The sequence below is a fragment of the Myotis lucifugus genome, unplaced genomic scaffold, assembly GCF_000147115.1.
Source record: "Myotis lucifugus unplaced genomic scaffold, Myoluc2.0 scaffold_446, whole genome shotgun sequence".
In the NCBI taxonomy this organism is placed as follows: domain Eukaryota; kingdom Metazoa; phylum Chordata; class Mammalia; order Chiroptera; family Vespertilionidae; genus Myotis; species Myotis lucifugus.
In genome coordinates, this window is record NW_005871494.1 from 34,899 (window position 1) to 54,733 (window position 19,835).

A 19,835-nucleotide genomic window follows, 5' to 3' on the forward strand; every position below is an offset into this window, starting at 1 on the left:
GCCCCTTGGGGAGGAGGGGTACCCCTGCCCGAGACAGCTTCTTTCCTTCTCTGGGCCATGCCCCACCCTCCCCCAAGGTGGCCTGCGTCTCCAGGACCCAACACTGAGTGTTCCCTGGCATCTGAGGATAACAGTGAGCAGGATCGGGGCGCCCGCCTCCCCCTGAGCTTAGGAGGCAAAGACCAGACGGGCGGTGACCAAAGGCCTACTCCACCTGCACTCCCGGCACCTAGTTCCCAGGAAGACAGGGGAAGGCTAAGACTGGGCGGGCCCTGCACTGCCTCTGGATTAAACGAATACCACAGGCATCACCATGCAGCCGAGCTTGCTATCAAGAGCTGGCTCTGAGGCTGAGGAACAGCCATTAAATGATATGCCCAGTGCCCATAGGAGGCTCCCCGTGGGTCAGACTGGGCTAAACAAATGTGAGTGACGAGGGGCAGCTCAGACTGGAAACGCCCCGGATGGGACGGAGCCTGCATGTGTCTTCGGGTGAGAGTGTGGGCTCCCCGGTCGTGTGGGTCGGGCGATGGAGGCCCGAGTCAGCCCTGACCCCAGCAGGCCCGTGGTGCGGGAGAGGAAAAGAGGCAGTACTTACAAAAACTTCCCGTTGGTCTTGGACCCGATCAGGACAATCTGCTCGGACTCGTCCCGGGAGATCTTCCCGTGGAACCAGGGCATCTTCTCGTGGGCGGTGGTGGCGATGAGCTTCTCCAGCTGCGGCTTCTGGCTGATGATGGCCTGCTCCAGCGCCTGGCCCTGCGGGCAGAGCTGCGCTCAGGCGAGGGCTCAGGCGAGGCCTCAGGCGCCCACCGGCCTGCATCCTGACGCACCATCACCAAGTGTGCGCGTGCACGCCCCCATAAACAAAGCCAGAAAGATCTGCGGAGTATTCCAGCACCTCCCCGATGTGAACAACAAAGCAGACTTCAGAACACTGAGACGTTTGGCCTTCCAAAGGCCACACCAGGCCGAGAAACGCCGGGACCCAGCCCCGTCCCTGGCTCAGTCGTCTAGGACAGTGTTCCGTGTCAATCACCGATGAGCAATGGAGAAGCACGGAGCCCTGCGCTCCTGCCCGCCCCGAGGGCACCGCGCGCACAGTGCTGCCTGTCCTGCAGGGTGGGACCGCAGGCACTGCAGGGCGCACCTCGCTGTGGAAATGATGGCACCGAACAGAAACAGGAGGGGCTCACCCTGGGTGGGCTCTGTCCTCTCTGTTCTTAGTGCGGGAGAAACACATATCCCGCAGAGCAGTCAATGAAGAACCAGAGTCTGATTATCTGAAGTTATAAAACAAACCACAAGAATCAAAAAGTAAAAATAGAATCAACCCAAACTAGGAGCAGGAGGGAGGAGGCAGGTGAGGGTGGGAGCTTTGTCATGCCTCACAGATGAAATGAGAAACCAAAGCAGCGATAGTTACATACCAGGGAGGCTGCAAAGCAAGGGCATCGAGGTCAGAGTGGAAGGGTGTGGCACTGCGCAGCCCTGACAGAGAGGATGACCGTGGCCGACACACTGCCTTCCTCGCCAGGCCCGCATGCTGCCTCACCGGGGCCCGACACTCAGCGAAAGCAGCTGGTCTGACAGGCTACCTGCTGTGTGAGCTCGTTTATACGGAGTTCCGGAAGCAGCAAAGCTAAGGGACCGAAATCAGATGGGGGGCATCTGGGGGCTGGGCACAGGGTGCTTGATGGGCAGTGGAGCTGCTGCGTGTCTTGGTTGGATGGGGCCTCGTTATACCACGTGTCAGTCAGAAGGCACAGGATGTGTAAATTACACCTCAATGAATCTGATCCGCCTGACTTTAAAGGAGAGGGATGGTCTAACACACCCAGTGCCTGCTAACGAGCACGCTGGGCAGAGTACGATCACGCTCTGCAAGGTGGAACTTAGTACAGAATGTATTACCGGGAGGAAGCAGTCACAGCACGCAGCCCGGGAGCCTGTACAGCCGTCCCTGCACGGACGATGACTCAGGCGCACCAGAGGCTGGCGAGGCGGCGAGCCCAGAGAGGACCCAGAGGCCGCGGGTGTGAGTGGTCACAGCCTCCGGGACCTTCGTGGATGACAAGTTGTCCACACACACAAACCAGACACGCACGCCCTTCGCTGCGGCAAACCAGGTGCTCGGCCCGCCCGGCAGACACGGCGGCGGCCGGAAGGATGGCTGTGGAGGGTGCTCCCCACCCATTGTGTGTGAACAATGGAAGTCCATTAGTGGAACCAGCTAAGGCAGTGGTCGGCAAACTCATTAGTCAGCAGAGCCAAATATCAATAGTACAACGATTGAAATTTCTTTTGAGAGCCAAATTTTTTAAACTTAAACTATATAGGTAGGTACATTGTTATTAACTTAATTAGGGTACTCCTAAGGCTTAGGAAGAGCCACACTCAAGGGGCCAAAGAGCTGCATGTGGCTCTCGAGCCGCTGTTTGCCGACCACGGGTAAGTGAACCTCGGGGACAGGAGGAATGCCGGGCAGCCATAGCGGTTAGTTAACATGGGTGCTGACCCGACGTTCTGCGAGAGGTCACGGAGCTATAGAATCCTGTCTAGTGCGACCCCCTTGGGTAAATAACGGACAGGGTGCCTGCCACGCTCTCTGAAAAGGCCGGCATAAATGGTGACGCGGTTTCCTGGTGGAGAAACCCACATCGCTGCACGCAGGGGCCACCCTCACTGCTGTGAGCACAGGGAAGAGGCTGCCTTCTGGGGCAAAGCGCTTTGGTCTGAGTGGATGCTGGTCTGAGGCAGCGGGCCCTGGGGAGGGGTGGGGGCTGCGCCCGTGGCGGCTCACCTGCAGGTTCCAGGTCTGCTTCACATACTCCCGGATGAGGTTCTCCTTCAGGTCCTCGAAGGGCCCCGTCTTGGGCTGCACCCCGGGCGGCCGGTGGAAGGGCTTCTTGAGGAGGCAGACCAGGCCGTCGGACTCCTGGGAGTGGTAGAGGCAGAGCTCAGCTGGGCTGGGGTGCGCCCTGCCGCCCGCGATGGCGTAGGTCCCGTTCAGCTCCCGCTCGATGGTGTAGTGGTGCGCTTTGCGCCCGTGCGCCACCGACAGGGCGAAGCCGCCCAGGTAATTGCGGCTCTGGCGCAGCAGGTAGAGCCCGTCGCTCATGCCGCCCTGGACCAGGTAATCCTCGGCCTCCTCCCGGGTGATGTTGCCAAAGAAGAAGGGCAGGTGGTCAGCCACGCCTGCAGCCATGCTGTCTCCCTCACGCCGCGCCACACGTGTCCACCTGGCAGCACAAAGAGGGACAGGGGTCAGCGCCTGAGCAGCAGGAACTGGTGTGAAACTGCCAGCCTTCCGCCCCTGGACACAGGAGACAGGCCTCCAGGGGAGCCCCCTCCCGGGAGCCAGCACACTGCACCAGTGAACGCACTGTCCCCCCTCCTCACCCCGCAGCCCCCTCCTCCCCCCACCACCCCATCCGCTCACAGAGACACTGGGTTTCCTGCACACGCGCGCTGCATGGAGCCTGAAACCAGAGAATTGGACACGCATGCCCACGGGACAGGATTCGAAGAGACGCGTGAGAAAGAGAAGTCCTGTTGCAAGCAGGGCTGAGGCGCTGGCCCGACGGTCAGCAAGAGCAGGTGGGGCCCGGATGTGCTAGTGCCTGCACTCCCTGGCACGGAGACCTGGCGCGGAACTGGCAGCTGGTCAGAGCTGTGAGCAGGGAGCCTCCCTGGACACGCTCCCCTGGAGCCAGGCACCTGCCCGACGCAGTTACTTCCAGGAGCTGGAGTGCTGGGCCCGCCTCACACACAGACCTGTGACAGCATCCCCAGGGCTGCACACCTCAGGCCCAGAGATGGGCCTACCAGCCTCTGCCCTGGGGCATGGAGAGTGACATCTTCCCAGGGCCCCGGCCTCGGCTGTTCCTGTCCCCTCCGGCCCTCCCCCAGATCGCTCCCGGCACCCGCCCACCCTCCCCACTGAGAAGCAGTGCAGGCTCCACACCGATGAGACCTGTTCCAGCACACACGCTGCTTCACTAAACAGACCCACAGACAGACACACAGACACACACACAGACACACACAGAAACACAGACACACACAGACACACAGACACACACAGACACACACACAGACACACACAGACACACACACAGACACACACTCCGACAAAGGACAGGGCGGAAGCCCTGAGCAGGAGGCGCTGGCTGGGCGTGGTGGCCCCGGGAGCACAGGTGCCCGTGGAGCAGACCCTCCTCCCGGCCATGTGCCAGCCCAGGGCCCCCGACGGGCCCCAGGACACTGCGTTTATTATGATTTGATGGGACAATTGATTTCTTGCTTCCAGCATTTGTGTATCAGTGATTGCTTTCCTTTGTCCAGTTTCTGAAAATCCACCTGTCAGCACAGTCCACACGCATGTCAGGCCGAGGGCTCAGCTAAGGAGCAGACACCAGAGGCCAGGGATCTGCTGCTCTGCTGGACCTTCTGCCCGGTGCTCGCCTCGCAGGGGCCCTGCCTCGCAGTGCGGCCTCGGCTCCTTCATTACACTGGCTCTGCTCCCGCCACCGTCTCTAAGGCCTCAGCCACCCCTCGCTCCCTGGGCCTCGGCCACCCCTCACTCCCTGGGCCTCGGCCACCCCTCACTCCCTGGGCCTCAGCCACCCCTCGCTCCCTGGGCCTCGGCCACCCCTCGCTCCCTGGGCCTCGGCCACCCCTCGCTCCCTGGGCCTCGGCCACCCCTCGCTCCCTGGGCCTCAGCCACCCCTCGCTCCCTGGGCCTCAGCCACCCCTCACTCCCTGGGCCTCGGCCACCCCTCGCTCCCTGGGCCTCGGCCACCCCTCACTCCCTGGGCCCCATCCGCATTTCAGCCCCCCTCACCCCAACACTTACAAGCCCCCACACATGAGCATCACCTGGATCTGAAACGCAGGGCCTGCGGGGCTGCAGGCCAGCGATCTCGGTGCTGCCTTTGCGGGGCCCGGACCGTGCCTGTGGCCAGGACCTCCACCACTTGAGCCTCCCTCGCCCGGGCACTGCCCAGCCAGGGCCCAGCCTCCTTCCAAAGGCTTGAGTGGCAAATGCCTTTAGTGTGACCTCCATTCTGTCCTTACACATTCCCTGTCTGGTTTGACCGCATCGCCCCAGCTGCACCCTGCAAGCATGCCGGCCGCCAGCCTGCTCCTTCCCGTCCTGGTCCTCCTCCATCCCTGCAGCATGTCCCTGTCCCTCTGTCCCTGTCCTCCATGCCGGTCAGCCTCATCCCAGCTGGCTGTTCCCCGGGCCACGGCTGCCTGGCCAGGTCCTGCTCTCACTCTCTCTGCTCTGGGTCGGGGCAGGAGGATCGTCTCAGAGCCCGGCCCCAGCGGCACCCTTGCTGTCCGCTGCCCCTACACTCGGGGCCCTTGGCATAGCTGCTGCCCACCGTGAGCTCAGCTGAAACTGTAAGTCTTCAAAACAATATTTTCAGTGCGAACACTTACTTTTAAAGTGACATAACTCCTAACACAAGTTACATTCATCTAACAGGTACATGGGTGCGCCTCTGCTGTGAGCCACCCCGAAGCAGTCGGCATGGGGCAGGCAGGCCCACGGGCACCCCTGTGTGGCTCCGAGGGACACTGCAGTCACCCGAGCGGTGCGCCTCCTGGCTGCCCTGCGTGGCGCCATGGCTGCCGGGCCACTTCCTGTGCGGAGGATGGCCTCTGCGCACTGTGCCAGCGGACAGCAGGCATGGGCCATTGCAGGGACAACGCGGGCACTTTCTTGGGCTATTTAACTGGGGGGTGAACATCTCTGATACCCGTTCATGCCTTGTCAGGACTGGCTCCCACAGGGGCCCACCCAGGGCCTACTCCTGGTCTCCGACAACACAGACCACGGTGATGGGGCTGCCACCTCCGTCCCAGCCGCTGTCTGCAGGTGCTGTCACCACAGCGCGGTTCCCGCCCGTTTTGTAGATACCACTCGCTCACTACGGAGTCTGCCTGGTGCTTAGCCTCAGGTGGGGCCACGCTGCCGGCTCCTGCCGCTGCCGGCCAGGTGGACAGGCTTCCTGCTCTGCACCCTCCCCACGCCCAGCAACCTGGCTGGCCCTCAGGCTATTGTCAGGTGAGCCCCTGGACAGGTGCTGCCAGCAGGCGAGGCCTCAGGCTATTGTCAGGTGAGCCCCTGGACAGGTGCTGCCAGCAGGTGAGGCCTCAGGCTATTGTCAGGTGAGCTCCTGGACAGGTACTGCCAGCAGGTGAGGCCTCGGGCTATTGTCAGGTGAGCTCCTGGACAGGTACTGCCAGCAGGCGAGGCCTCAGGCTATTGTCAGGTGAGCCCCTGGACAGGTACTGCCAGCAGGTGAGGCCTCGGGCTATTGTCAGGTGAGCCCCTGGACAGGTGCTGCCAGCAGGCGAGGCCTCGGACTATTGTCAGGTGAGCTCTAGGACAGGTGCTGCCAGCAGGCGAGGCCTCGGGCTATTGTCAGGTGAGCCCCTGGACAGGTGCTGCCAGCAGGCGAGGCCTCGGACTATTGTCAGGTGACCTCCTGGACAGGTGCTGCCAGCAGGCGAGGCCTCGGACTATTGTCAGGTGACCTCCTGGACAGGTACTGCCAGCAGGTGAGGCCTCGGACTATTGTCAGGTGAGCCCCTGGACAGGTGCTGCCAGCAGGTGAGGCCTCAGGCTATTGTCAGGTGAACTCCTGGACAGGTACTGCCAGCAGGCGAGGCCTCAGGCTATTGTCAGGTGAGCCCCTGGACAGGTACTGCCAGCAGGTGAGGCCTCGGGCTATTGTCAGGTGAGCCCCTGGACAGGTGCTGCCAGCAGGTGAGGCCTCGGGCTATTGTCAGGTGAGCCCCTGGACAGGTACTGCCAGCAGGTGAGGCCTCGGGCTATTGTCAGGTTAGCCCCTGGACAGGTACTGCCAGCAGGCGAGGCCTCGGACTATTGTCAGGTGACCTCCTGGACAGGTGCTGCCAGCAGGTGAGGCCTCGGGCTATTGTCAGGTGAGCCCCTGGACAGGTGCTGCCAGCAGGTGAGGCCTCGGGCTATTGTCAGGTGAGCTCTAGGACAGGTACTGCCAGCAGGCGAGGCCTCAGGCTATTGTCAGGTGAGCCCCTGGACAGGTGCTGCCAGCAGGTGAGGCCTCGGGCTATTGTCAGGTGAGCCCCTGGACAGGTGCTGCCAGCAGGTGAGGCCTCGGGCTATTGTCAGGTGAGCTCTAGGACAGGTACTGCCAGCAGGCGAGGCCTCGGGCTATTGTCAGGTGAGCTCTAGGACAGGTGCTGCCAGCAGGCGAGGCCTCGGGCTATTGTCAGGTGAGCCCCTGGACAGGTACTGCCAGCAGGTGAGGCCTCAGGCTATTGTCAGGTGAGCTCTCGACTCCGCAGCATCACGTCTGGGCCTTCCCAGGCACAGGTAACTGCATTTTGTGATAGAAACATGTTGTGGGACATGAAGTAATGCCTTGCGATGCCCGGGCCGCCCAGGATGCACCCTGCTCACCCTTCTCCGCAGGCCTCCTCACGGACGAGGCCCTTTAACACCTGACCCCTCCAGCTGGGCTCCCCCAGTGGAGAGCGGGCAGGAAGGGATGCCTTGCCCGCTGCCCTGTCCGCCCCTGGAACATTCCTGCACCTGGCAGGTGGACAGACTTAAAATTACGTGAAAGCCAGTTTCCAAATAAGGGTACGGAGAGTCCAGTTTTGTTTTTAAAGGCTCTGTGTGCAAAGATGTGACCGTACAAACACGAGGGAGAGGAGAGAGCCTGGCCAGCTTCCCATGCGTCCACTGCTGGCCCCTCCACTCGGCCCTCCCCTCTGCCCCCCTCTTCCTGCCTCCTCTCCTTCTCCACCCCGCCCCATCCTCTGCTCTGATGTCACACCTCCACAGGCCGAGCCTCCTGGCAGTGCCCACTTCAGGGGTCCATCTCCCTCCTGACAGCCCCTTTCCCTCCGGGGCTCCCCTCCTCTCGCTCAGCACCCAGCGCTGGGTCTGCAGCCCGTTGTCTCCATCCACACCGCCTACCAGCAAGGCCCCTCCACGCCACCCTGACCAGATGCCGCACGTCTGAGGCCTCCACCTGGGTCTGCCCGACACAGCCTGCGTGTGCTCAGCATGGAGCCTTCGTGGCTCATGCACGCCCTCCCTCAGCCTCTCCCACCTGAGCAAATGGCACCAGCCCTGACCAGCCGCCCGGGGCGAGGCCCTGGATTTCCAGGATTCCTCTCAGTCTTCGTGTGCTCAGCATGGAGCCTTCGTGGCTCATGTCGTGACCATCTGACATGGGAACGGGCTCCTTCAGGGAGCAGGAGTCCAGGCAGGGACCACCTGCCCAGGCTGGGGACCTAGGAGACAGCCCCAGCCGGTCTCCAGGGACCTCACAGCTTTCTCTAACACGACCCAATCCCTGGCTGCGGTCTTCCCCGACGCTGCCTGGAGCCGCACCAGCTCTCCCTGATGTGGACGGAAGCTGCACCCAGTCCTCCCTCGCCAGCCCTCCCTCTTGGCCATGCCCTGCACAGTGCGCAGTGTGAGGCGGGCGAGCCCCTCCCAGCCCGGGACACCCCAAATCCTCCTCGAACCCTGCTTCCCTGCATGGCTCGAGCCCTGGCTCCTCTTGCCCGCTTGCGCCGTGCTCGCCCTGCCCAGCACTCGGCCCTCCTTCCTGTCCTCACGTGGTGGCCTCTCCTGACCCCAGGCCTCACGCGAACCTGCTCGGCTTCTCCTTCTCAGGCGCGTGGTCTCAGCTCCGGCCACCTCAGAGGTGTGGGCCGAGGACCGCGGCCGAGGTGGCTTCATGGCCCTGCTTACCTTTATCTCACCCAAGTGAGCGCTTCCTTCACCGTCAGCTCAGCCTGCCCTCTGGCCCTGACCCTGAGCCTCCAGCCGGAGTGTCCCCGGCCCCTCACCATGGAGGCTGCCACCTGGGAGCCAGGGGCCTCTGTTCCGTTTCTAAGTGAGCGCACACGGCGTCGCAGCACAAACCACCAGGGTGCAGGGGTGCTCTGTCCACGTGGACGGCGCAGTGCGGAGCCCGAGGAGCCTGGGGAACACGCACCCAGCCTGAGGCTCCCCGTCCTGAGGGAGCACGACGCAGGCACCAGCTCACTGCCCCCCAGTGGCCCTGGTCCAGCCTGCGATGGACGCGCCTGGCTCTCTCAGCCCAGGCCCTGCCTCGGCGCCTCCAGCCCTGACCCTCAGCTGCCCTTGGGATGCATAGGACATCCGGTTCAGCATCTCCAAGGTCGTCAGATGCCCACTCCCAGCTCTGCTCAGGCTCACCTGCTCCAGGCTCACCTGCTCCCAGCTCTGCTCCAGGCTCACCTGCTCCAGGCTCACCTGCTCCCAGCTCTGCTCAGGCTCACCTGCTCCCAGCTCTGCTCCAGGCTCACCTGCTCCCAGCTCTGCTCAGACTCACCTGCTCCCAGCTCTGCTCCAGGCTCACCTGCTCCCAGCTCTGCTCCAGGCTCACCTGCTCCCAGCTCTGCTCCAGGCTCACCTGCTCCCAGCTCTGCTCCAGGCTCACCTGCTCCCAGCTCTGCTCCAGGCTCACCTGCTCCCAGCTCTGCTCCAGGCTCACCTGCTCCAGGCTCACCTGCTCCCAGCTCTACTCCAGGCTCACCTGCTCCCAGCTCTACTCCAGGCTCACCTGCTCCAGGCTCACCTGCTCCCAGCTCTGCTCAGGCTCACCTGCTCCCAGCTCTGCTCCAGGCTCACCTGCTCCCAGCTCTGCTCAGGCTCACCTGCTCCCAGCTCTGCTCCAGGCTCACCTGCTCCCAGCTCTGCTCCAGGCTCACCTGCTCCAGGCTCACCTGCTCCCAGCTCTGCTCCAGGCTCACCTGCTCCAGGCTCACCTGCTCCCAGCTCTGCTCCAGGCTCACCTGCTCCCAGCTCTACTCCAGGCTCACCTGCTCCAGGCTCACCTGTTCCCAGCTCTACTCCAGGCTCACCTGCTCCCAGCTCTGCTCCAGGCTCACCTGCTCCCAGCTCTACTCCAGGCTCACCTGCTCCAGGCTCACCTGCTCCCAGCTCTGCTCCAGGCTCACCTGCTCCCAGCTCTGCTCAGGCTCACCTGCTCCCAGCTCTGCTCAGGCTCACCTGCTCCCAGCTCTGCTCCAGGCTCACCTGCTCCCAGCTCTGCTCCAGGCTCACCTGCTCCCAGCTCTACTCCAGGCTCACCTGCTCCCAGCTCTGCTCAGGCTCACCTGCTCCCAGCTCTGCTCCAGGCTCACCTGCTCCCAGCTCTGCTCCAGGCTCACCTGCTCCCAGCTCTGCTCAGGCTCACCTGCTCCAGGCTCACCTGCTCCCACTCTGCTCTGGGTCAGAAGCCTTCCCCACTCAATGTCATTCTAGGACATTCACTATCCTGGTTGCTTGGCTCCACACAATTCCATTTTGACCAAGACCCTCCTGAAAAGGCAGCAGACACCGAGACCTAGACACACATGGGCACAACTCCTCCTGTGTCCACACTCAGTGGCCACAAATGCATCCAGGGCCGCAGCCCCCAGCACCCACACCTGGTCTGTGCACAGGAAGCTGCCTCTCCACGCAGGGCCTGGATTCACACAATGAGGCCCTCACACTCCACCGCGTCGCTGCTTCCCCTCCTTCCCCTCCATTCTATCAATTCCTCTCCTCTCCCTATCCTCGTCGCCTTGGGTGTCTTTAGTGGATTCTCGTTATGCATGGCAGCAGGTCCCATACAGTCACCGTGGGCACGGAGTTCTCAGCACTGAGCCACTCCTGCTCCCGGGGAAGGGCAGTGCCTCTCCCTGGAAGCCTGTGCTCATGACATCTCAGCCCGTCCACAGAGCCTGGTTTTCTGTGCTGCTGTTTGAGTAAATGTGCTTTGTGCATGTTGCTGACGTTGTCACACCGAGCTCAGGGCCCACAGCGCTGCACAGCGTTGCCTCCTTCACCACGGAGCCAGACTGCACTTGGCGCTGTGCTGCGGCCATTCCAACAGCACAGCAACAAAGAGCACAACAAACGCCGACAAGTGGCTCTGAGCAGAGCATGAGAGGGACACTTCTGTGCGGTGGGAGCTGGGGCAAGGAGAGGCCACTCCTTCAGCCTCCGCTGGGAATGGGCGTGTGGGTGAGGCAGACGGCCCTTCTCTGTGCCAGCCCACAGAGCGCACGCAGCACAGCGGGTATTCACTGGGTTCCACAGACACACTAGGGAGAAGGCGAACTGTGACTCTAGATCTCAGAAACAATGAGGGTCAACTGTAAACCATCTTCTGCTCTCCCCGCCTGCAAAATGGCCCAACCTCATCTGTAAGGGCAACCGTTTGTCTGGGTGTAAGAGTGTTTGTAAAGGCAGCACTCTTGTTCCCCAAATCTGTGTTCATTTCAGTGCTTTTAAGCTTGGCCTGGGAGCAGCAGGCCGCCGGTCTGTCCTGGTTCTCAGAGGCCCAGACTGGGGTCCAAGGCTTCTCTTTTCTGGAGACCCACCGAGCCCTGGCACCGAGCCCTGGCACCGAGCCCCAGGGTGCACCCCTCCACTTCCTGCAGAGAGCATCTCCCACGGCGCTCGCAGTCAGGCGGCTGCTGGCTGCATTCGCATCGCTGGCCACGGCCTCCCGTATGATATGGCTGAGGTAACAGTGGAAGAAGTGGATGGTGCTCTGGGAAACAAACAACTGGGGACAATTTCTGCCCTATCCTTCCACGTTGGGGAACAAAATAAGGAAGATGCAAACAGCTATCTGGGCTTCTCCTGCCAAAGCCACACAGCCAGCTCAATGCAGAGCAGCCTCGGGAACTGCCCGGAAGTCTCCTCTGCAGCTTGATGATGAAGAAAATGGTGTCAGGTCTTGGGTAAAAAGAAAAACATCATCTGTGGGTTCAATTCATTTGCATACGAAAGCGGAAAGAGGCCAGGCCTACAGAGAGGTTCTGCCTGGGCTGGTCAGGGTGGCTGGTCAGTTTCAGAGAAGTGACAGCAAACCCGGTTCTGACCACTGGGAGGAGCGGTTCCCTCAGCACGACCTCCCCCGCCCACATCGCACAGCTGTGCCGTCTGGAGGCAACTGGCTACTAAAAGGAGCACTGGACTTAGTGAATGACCCATGAACTGGGGCCCATCCAAGGTGTCACTAGTAATGTCCCTCTTTTCTTTTGTAAATTAGTTAATTTATCTTTTTTAATCCTCACTGGAGGACATTTTTCCATTGATCTGCAGCGAGAGAGTATGGACAGGAGGGAGAAGAGGGGAGAGAGAGAGAGAGAGAGAAACATGGATGTGAGAGAGAAACACTGATCAGTTGCTTCCTGTCTGTGCCCTGACTGGGGACCAAACCTGCAACCTAGGTATGTGCCCTGACCAGGAATTGGACCCCCAACCTTTTGGTGCCCAGGACGACGCTCCGACCATTTGAGCCACAGTTGGGGGTGACATTTCTCTTGAGCAGAAGAGGGAGGGGGTTCCAAGGACATCTCCCCACTGACCGTTACCCAGCCAGTGTGTCCGTACTGCCTCCCTGCTCACTCTCCTCTGGGGAAAAAGAAAAACAAGAGAGAAAATAATACAAAGAGAACTCGCACTGAGCACAGCTGAGCGCTCTCGCTGGCTTTCTCGTCATCGGGGCAAACCTCCCAGGGAAGACAGGCAGGCCGCTGCAGGAAACCATTTATTGTCTTCACTAGCTGAGTATAGACAGAGACCCCCAAAAGCTAGTAACATTTGAAGTCCTAGCAAAGGTCAAGACTGTGAACCACCCAGTTAATCTAGATAATGGTAGCTGAAGCATCATCCCTACCTTAGTTCACTGAATTCCTTAGATACTTGTGTAGACCGATGAGCTAATGCATGTGTCATTCAAACCACCTTACCCTAGGGCTACCCCAGACCAAATAAAAGGTTGGAGCAGCTTGAGCATCAGTGGAAGTCCCTCTCCTTGAGTTGGACTTGCCCGCCTGGTCCTCCAATATTTCAAAATTATCTCGTGTCTTTTTTCTCTCATTTGTGTGCGGCTCCTCTTTCAGATACCGAACCCTTCTCCACGCGGGACGTGGAGGGAGTCTTACTCGACAGGCCGCAGGTGCCTGGGCTACGGCCCTGCTCCCAATGGCGCTCCCAGACCCCTCTCAGAGCGCAGAGGCTCCTGGGGGCCCGGCCACCTCCATGATGGGGTCCTCCTGTCTGGTCCACAGGTGCTGTGTGGGGGTTTCAGCCGTGGGCACCCTTTCCTTGCCCAGCCCTCCCTCCTCTCAGGACGTCTGCGGGGCCCTGCAGCTGCTGCAGAAGGCGCCCTCCTGCTCTGAACACAGGGCCTGCACCTGTGGACTAGGACAGCTACAGAAAGTTTTACTGAACATGCATGTGAAAATCTCTATCATTTTTCCTAATCAGTTAAAGAATAACTGTGAGTGACTCATTGTAAACTATTACAGAAGCTTATGACAGTGTCCTTAGATTTCACAAACCGGTGACATAAATACACCCAATGCTTAAATAGGCGGCAAAGGTTATGTGACAGGGAGAGAGGAGGCTTAGCCAGGTGGCGAGTGCAGGAGAGAGGCAGGATGGCCGAGGGCTGACCCCAGCTCTGCGGGCAGGTGCTCAGCGGGGGAGCGCGGCCGCTCAGGGGAGACCCAGGAGCACAGATATGAGCCTGCTGAGACCTGAGGCGCCTTCCCACAGGGTGCGGACTTCTGGAGTCATGGTTCTGGATTGACTTGACTCATATATTTGACCCAAATGCAGGCCGGAATCAGGAGCCCAGGCCAGTGTGGAGTTTGGGAGGAGAAAGCCCACCAAGTGGACAGAAGTGTCCAGAAGGGAGGACGGGCGGGGGGTGGGGGAAGAAACAGCGAGATAGCAGCAGCCCAGCCCGCAAGCTGGCGCGCCTCCTGCTCCGGTCGCCTGGGCCTGTCCGCGTGCAAAGCCACCAGAGATCAGAAATGCAGATCTCCTGAGCACAGGGCCTCTTCCAACTGCACAGTAAAATGAGGCAAGGACACCCCAAGGACAAGGCCATGGATCCCCAAACAGACCGGAGTCCCAGTACAAGTCTCAGAGATGGACTTGAAATGCACTCTCCCAAGAGTTCTTACCAAGTGAACTTGGTCTCAAACTGCCAGGAAGCACATACCAACATTTCTTCATTATTGCATTGTTTTAAAAACCCCTAGGGCAGTGTAATACTAAAATTCCAAATAGGAGAGAAATCCTACCCAGGCCCTATCTGAGACCTGAGGGTGCCAACTCACAGCCGGACCAGGAGGCTGGGTGGCGGGGTCTCTAAGCCAGGACGGCGACGCCGGCGCTCTCTGACCCTGAGCCCAGAGGTGCTGCACAGGGCGGCTCCAGCCAGCAGACACCGCTTTACTGAGGCTCCTGGCCGCGCCCTCGGCTGACACGGGGCTGCTTCTCAAGCGCTCACTAAACACTTGCGTACTCGAGTCTCTCGCTCCAGGCTCCATTGCCTCCCACACGCGAAACGCCGCCGGGAGAAGGGCAGCCAGGCTCCCCTCCGCCCGAGGAGGGTGCGTCACTGGGACCAGGCTATTGGGGAGCCCCCTCTCGCCTGGGAGCTGGAGGAGCCCTGTGTGGGTGCACCAGGTGCAGCACGGGGACGTGTTCCAGAAAGCAACGGGCACCAGCCTCACCCAGCCTGGAGGTGACAGCGCTGTGACACAAGTATTGCCGTTGTACAGTCAGAAGCTCGGACTGGAAGGGGTCTGGCGTCCATCTGTGTGCGGCCAGGGAGCCGTGAGGACGACGGCGAAAGAGGCCCAGGACGGCGGAGGAGCACTGCTCCAGCAGCACCCGCCTGCCCGGCATGGTGCCCGCTGACCCACGATACCCCCGAAAGCCACGCTGCCCTCCTTCCCACTCCACAGATGGACATTGGCTCAAGGTGGGCGGTTGCCTCTGAAAGACACGCCGGCGCTGGGCAGAAGAGTGTGCAGGTCAGCAGTCTCCTCAGCCACAGCCAGGGCCGCAGGGTCCTCCTGGCCGCCTCCCAGTCCCGGCTCTCCACGCGCAGCCCTGGCCCCGGCGCCACCAGCATGGCGGGAACCTGCAGGAGCTGGAAATGCTCAGGCCCCGCCGACTGCAGAACCAGGCGCTGGGCTCCCAAGCTCAGGTCTGAACCTTGCGGAAGAGTGCCGCCCACGTGCCCGCGGGAGACGACATCAGATCCTCTTCGGTGGCTCCCTCCTCCACGGCCTGGGAGTGACGCCTCAATCACGCTCCTGTCCACCCTCCAGCCCTCAGCTGTGCTCATTCCTCAAACAAAGCTGGTCCCGCCACTTCTCTGCTGAAGACCTGCCAGCCCAGCCCGACCCGGGAGCCCCGTGCCCTCCCAGCAGGCAGCTCGCTCGGCCCCTGGCCCTGCTCCCTCTGTGCTCTCTCTGGACAGTGTCCTCGCTGCCCAGACCACCCAGTCCCTGCGGGCTCCTGTGCTGTCCTGCTGCAGCTCTGACCACGGTTCTGACTTGATTTTAACTGACCTCTACCTCGATGCTGTGACCATTGATGAACGCCTGTCTCCCCGGCCAAGGCCGAGGTTATATCTATCATCTCTACTCCTCAGGTAAACTTCATTTTAGAATGCATTCAGATTCCCAGGGAAAGTGCAGACAGCGCAGGGCTCCCACAGAGGCCAGATCCCTGTCCCCGGCTATTAACACCTTCCATGACTTCAGGGCACACTTCTCACAATTAGTGAGCCAAAGGTGGCACATTATTAACCCAAACCCATACTTTATCACCTTCTTTGATTGATTGTTTTTACCCAATGTCTGTTTTTCTGCTCCAGGACCCCCCTAGCCCCCTCCCCAAGATGCCACACTGTGTGCCGCTGCTGTGCCTCCTGGGAGGTTTTAGACTCCCCCGTTTTTGATGAGCGCGGTCAGGAGCTTGAACCCGCTGCCCCGGGCTTTCCCGGGGCTTTCCCGGGGCCTGTCTGGTGCTTTCCTCCTGGTTACACTGGGCCTGAGTGTACGGGGAGGAAGCTGACGGGAAGCTGTCCACGTGGCCCGTTGCTGTGGATGCTGACCTTGACACCTGGCAGCGGTGGTGCCGGCCGGGTTTCTCCGCTGCAAGTCCCGTCCCCACCCATCCTCTTCCATCGTCTTCCATGCCGCCCTCTCTGGCAGGAAGGACCTGCGCAGCCGCGGGAGGAGAGGCATGTGGGGTACCGGCCGCTGGGGTCTGGAATTCTGTGCGTAGGCTTGTCTATCCTCCCGCTTTCTTACCCATGCAATCATGTACTTGTGTGAATGCGGACTCCGGGCACTCAGTCTACACAGCAGGTGGTAGTGCAATAGCACCTGTGTCATTGCTCCAGGGCCAGCTCGGCCACCGGGGCACGGCAGCGAGTCCCGTGTCCTGTGGCGTGGCCCCCGCATGTGGGCTTGCCGGCTCCTTCTGTCACGCAGGACTCTCGGTGCAGCGTCTATATTTACTGCTCCAGCGCCAGCATCTCTCCTTTCCCAATCTTTTCATTAAAATGGCTTCAGAAACAACATCTGGGTGCCAGGTGTGCTCACTTGCACGAGGATGCCACCGATTCTAGACCCTCTCAGACAGAGGAAATGTGTGTGAGCTCGACCTGCACACGTGCTCACGCCTACAGCACTTCTCCACTTGTCCATCTGCGTTGACAGCCATCGAAACGTGAGCCCACACTCAGGCCTCATCCCTCTGCCTCTACTTTCTGGAAGTGAAAATTATTAAAAATTGGTATAATTGCCTCCTAAAATGTATGGTACAGTTCACCAATGAAACCGTGTGAGCCTGGTGCTTTGGGGGAGGTATTAATTATTGATTTAAATTGAAAACAACGGGCCATTCAGGCTCCTTTTCCTTCGGTGAGCTTTGGTGGTCTGTATCCTTCAGGAATGAGTCCATTTCACCTGTTACTATACTGGTGAGTACAGAGCTGGCCAGTGTCCTGCTATTGTCCTTTTGATGTCCACGGGGCCGTAATGATGCCCTTTTATTTCTGGTCATTTGCGTCTTATCTCCTTTTTTTACTCTTTACTTTGGCTAAAGGCTTATTGATTTTCTTGATCTTTGGGTTTTTTAATTTTTTTCTATTGCTTTCCTGTTTTCAATTTCAATGGTTTCTGCTACAATTTTAATTATTTTATTTCCTCTTGTTTTAGTCATTTTGCTTTTTCTTCATAGTTGTCTAAGGTGAATTTTATAACTTCCTTTTATCTAATATACATGCCTAATTCTGTATATTCCTTCCAAGCACTGCTTTAGCTGCATCCTACACATTGTGATAAGCTGTATTTCATGTGTATTCAATTCAAAATATGTATATATTTTGAATTTTTATGAGTTTATTTTTAAATTCCTCTTCAGACTTCTTCTTTGATCCACAGGGTATTTCTTATAACTGGAAATTGTTTAATTTCCAAATATTTGGGAACATTACAGCTATCTTTCTGTTACTCATTTCTAGTTTAATTCCATTGTGTTCTGAGAACATACTTTGTATGACTTTTTATTCATTTATTTATGCATGTTTTCCAAAAATGTGCTCCGTCATGGTGAATGTTCCATGTGAGTGTGACGGGAGTGTGTATGTTTCTGTTCTTGGTTAAATATCTTCGAGGTGTCGAGTGGATTGACAGTGCTGCCCGGGTCACCTGCGTCCTTCTGACTTTCCATCCACTTCACCCCAGGCCCTGGCCGAGGGCGACAGAAGCCCCCGCTTACCACAGTGCACGTGTCTGCTCCCCTGGGGCCTGTCAGTGCTTGCCTTGTGCCTTCTCATGCCTTTCCTTGTGCGCTACACATGTAAGATGCTCATGTCTCCCCGATAACTGGCCCCTTGATGTTATGCAACACCCCTCCTTACCCGATGCTCTTCTTAGCGTAACATTAAGGCAGCGCTCCATCTGCCTCCTCACTGCCCCGGCCCAGCGTGTCTTTCCCCAGCCCTTTGCTTCTCATCGTATGTGTCTTTACATTTAAAGCGGCTTCCTGTAGGCAACATAGGGTTGGGTCTTGTTTTTGTATTCACGTGGACAAACTCTGTGTTTTAATTAATGTATGTAGACTATTTACATTTAAAGGGATTATTGATTTAATTAGATTAATATCTACCATGTTTGTAACTGTGTTTTTTTATTCATTCCATTTGTTCTTTCTTCCTTTTTTTCTCTTTTTCTGCTTTCTGATCAAGCATTTCATATGGCTCCATTTTATACTTCTCCCTTACATCTTTTAAAATTTTTATTGGCTTCCCTGGAGTTTACAATATACATTTTACAACCTAAATTCCATCATTAAATAATACTCTACTGCCTCACGCACAGCACAGGCACCTCATCAAGAGCCTTCCCAGCCCCTTCCTCCCATCCTCTGTGACGGGCTCACTCACGTCAATTACTGACACGCGATCATCACCCAATACACGGTTGCTTTATGCAGAGTTATCTTTTAAGATCAATTGAAACTAAGAAAAATTAAGTATTTCATTTACCTTCACTTCCTTTCCTTCTCTGGTGCTTTCCTTCCTCCGGGTGGGTTCTAGTGTTAGACCTGCATCATGTTCCTTCCGCCTGAAGAACTTCCTTTAACATTTTTTGTCGGGCCGGTCTGCCAGTGATACGTTTTCTCTGCTTGTCTAAGGAAGTCTTGCTTTTTCCCATTTTCGAAGGAAAATTTAGCGGATACAGGTTATAAGCTGATGCTTGTTTTGTCTTTCCTTCAGCATTTCACAACTCATTCACATTTGCACTGTTTGTGATGAGAAGTCTGCTGCAATCTTACCCTTGTTTTTTTGTAGGAAAAGGTCACCTAGTTAGATGAGTACTCTATAGTACATGGTCCATAAGCATTTGTCAGATGAAAGACTGAATACATGATCCGACATGATTATCCCATAACAGATGCTCCATAATCACGTCACATGTATGAACAAATGAATGAATGAATGAATGAATGAATGAACAATCATATGGCTTTATCTGGTCCACAAACATTTGTCAAATCGAATAATAATGAATGAGTCAGTGACTGAAATGGGGCTGCAGTCTTTTCCAGGCAGGAACCCCACTTGCTCATCTGAAATCTATGGCAGCCACAGGCGCTCGGGTCCAGCCCATGTTCCGCTTCAGGTCATGAGAGAGCGCCACCCCAGGCCCCAACTCCTCCCCCATGCAGCACACAGCCCTTCTGTGTGTATTTCTCATACCTTCCCAGTGGAACACGGCTAGCAAACCTGGGCATGTCCCATTTAGGTGCTATCTAGTGTTCCTTTCTACTAGGTAATTAACAAAGCTTGACCTTGTCCCAAATCACGGAGCCACGATGGGCCTTATCATCTTCATTTCCTTCTTTTCCTTATGCACAGCCTTTAACAAAATGTGAGCACTAACCCAGAGAACTACAGTGACTACACAGTGCAGGGCCTGTGAGGGCAACGTTCCCTCCTTCCTTCATCACAGGGGCAATGTCCATGCTCATGGTCCACACTCACTGGCCATGCTCATGGTCCACACTCACTGGCCATGCTGACTGGCCATGCTCACTGACCACACTCATGGTCCACGCTCACTGACCACACTCACTGACCACACTCATGGTCCACGCTCACTGACCACACTCACTGACCACACTCATGGTCCACGCTCACTGACCATACTCACTGGCCATGCTCACTGACCACACTCATGGTCCACGCTCACTGACCACACTCATTGACCACACTCATGGTCCATGCTCACTGACCACACTCACTGACCACACTCATGGTCCACGCTCACTGACCACACTCATTGACCACACTCATGGTCCACGCTCACTGACCACACTCATTGACCACACTCATGGTCCACGCTCACTGACCATACTCACTGACCATGCTCACTGGCCATGCTCATGATCCACACTCACTGACCACGCT

The 19,835-nt window shown here is 58.1% G+C and overlaps 1 protein-coding gene across 7 annotated transcripts in view; it reads right to left on the bottom strand.

Moving 5' to 3' along the window:
- Positions 1 to 19,835, bottom strand: part of SYK (spleen associated tyrosine kinase) — a 74,657-nt gene that overhangs the window by 34,272 nt on the left and 20,550 nt on the right. For all 7 annotated transcript variants that reach the window (XR_002826313.1, XR_002826312.1, XM_014468304.2 and 4 more), the window contains exons 2-3: positions 2,804 to 3,242; positions 599 to 759 (exon numbers count right to left, since the gene is read on the bottom strand). Coding sequence is in view for 5 of the 7 variants with exons in the window: in XM_014468304.2 (XP_014323790.1) it covers positions 599 to 759; positions 2,804 to 3,208 (566 nt within the window). In the remaining 2 variants the exon portion in view is untranslated. The remainder of the gene's footprint in view (positions 1 to 598; positions 760 to 2,803; positions 3,243 to 19,835) is intronic.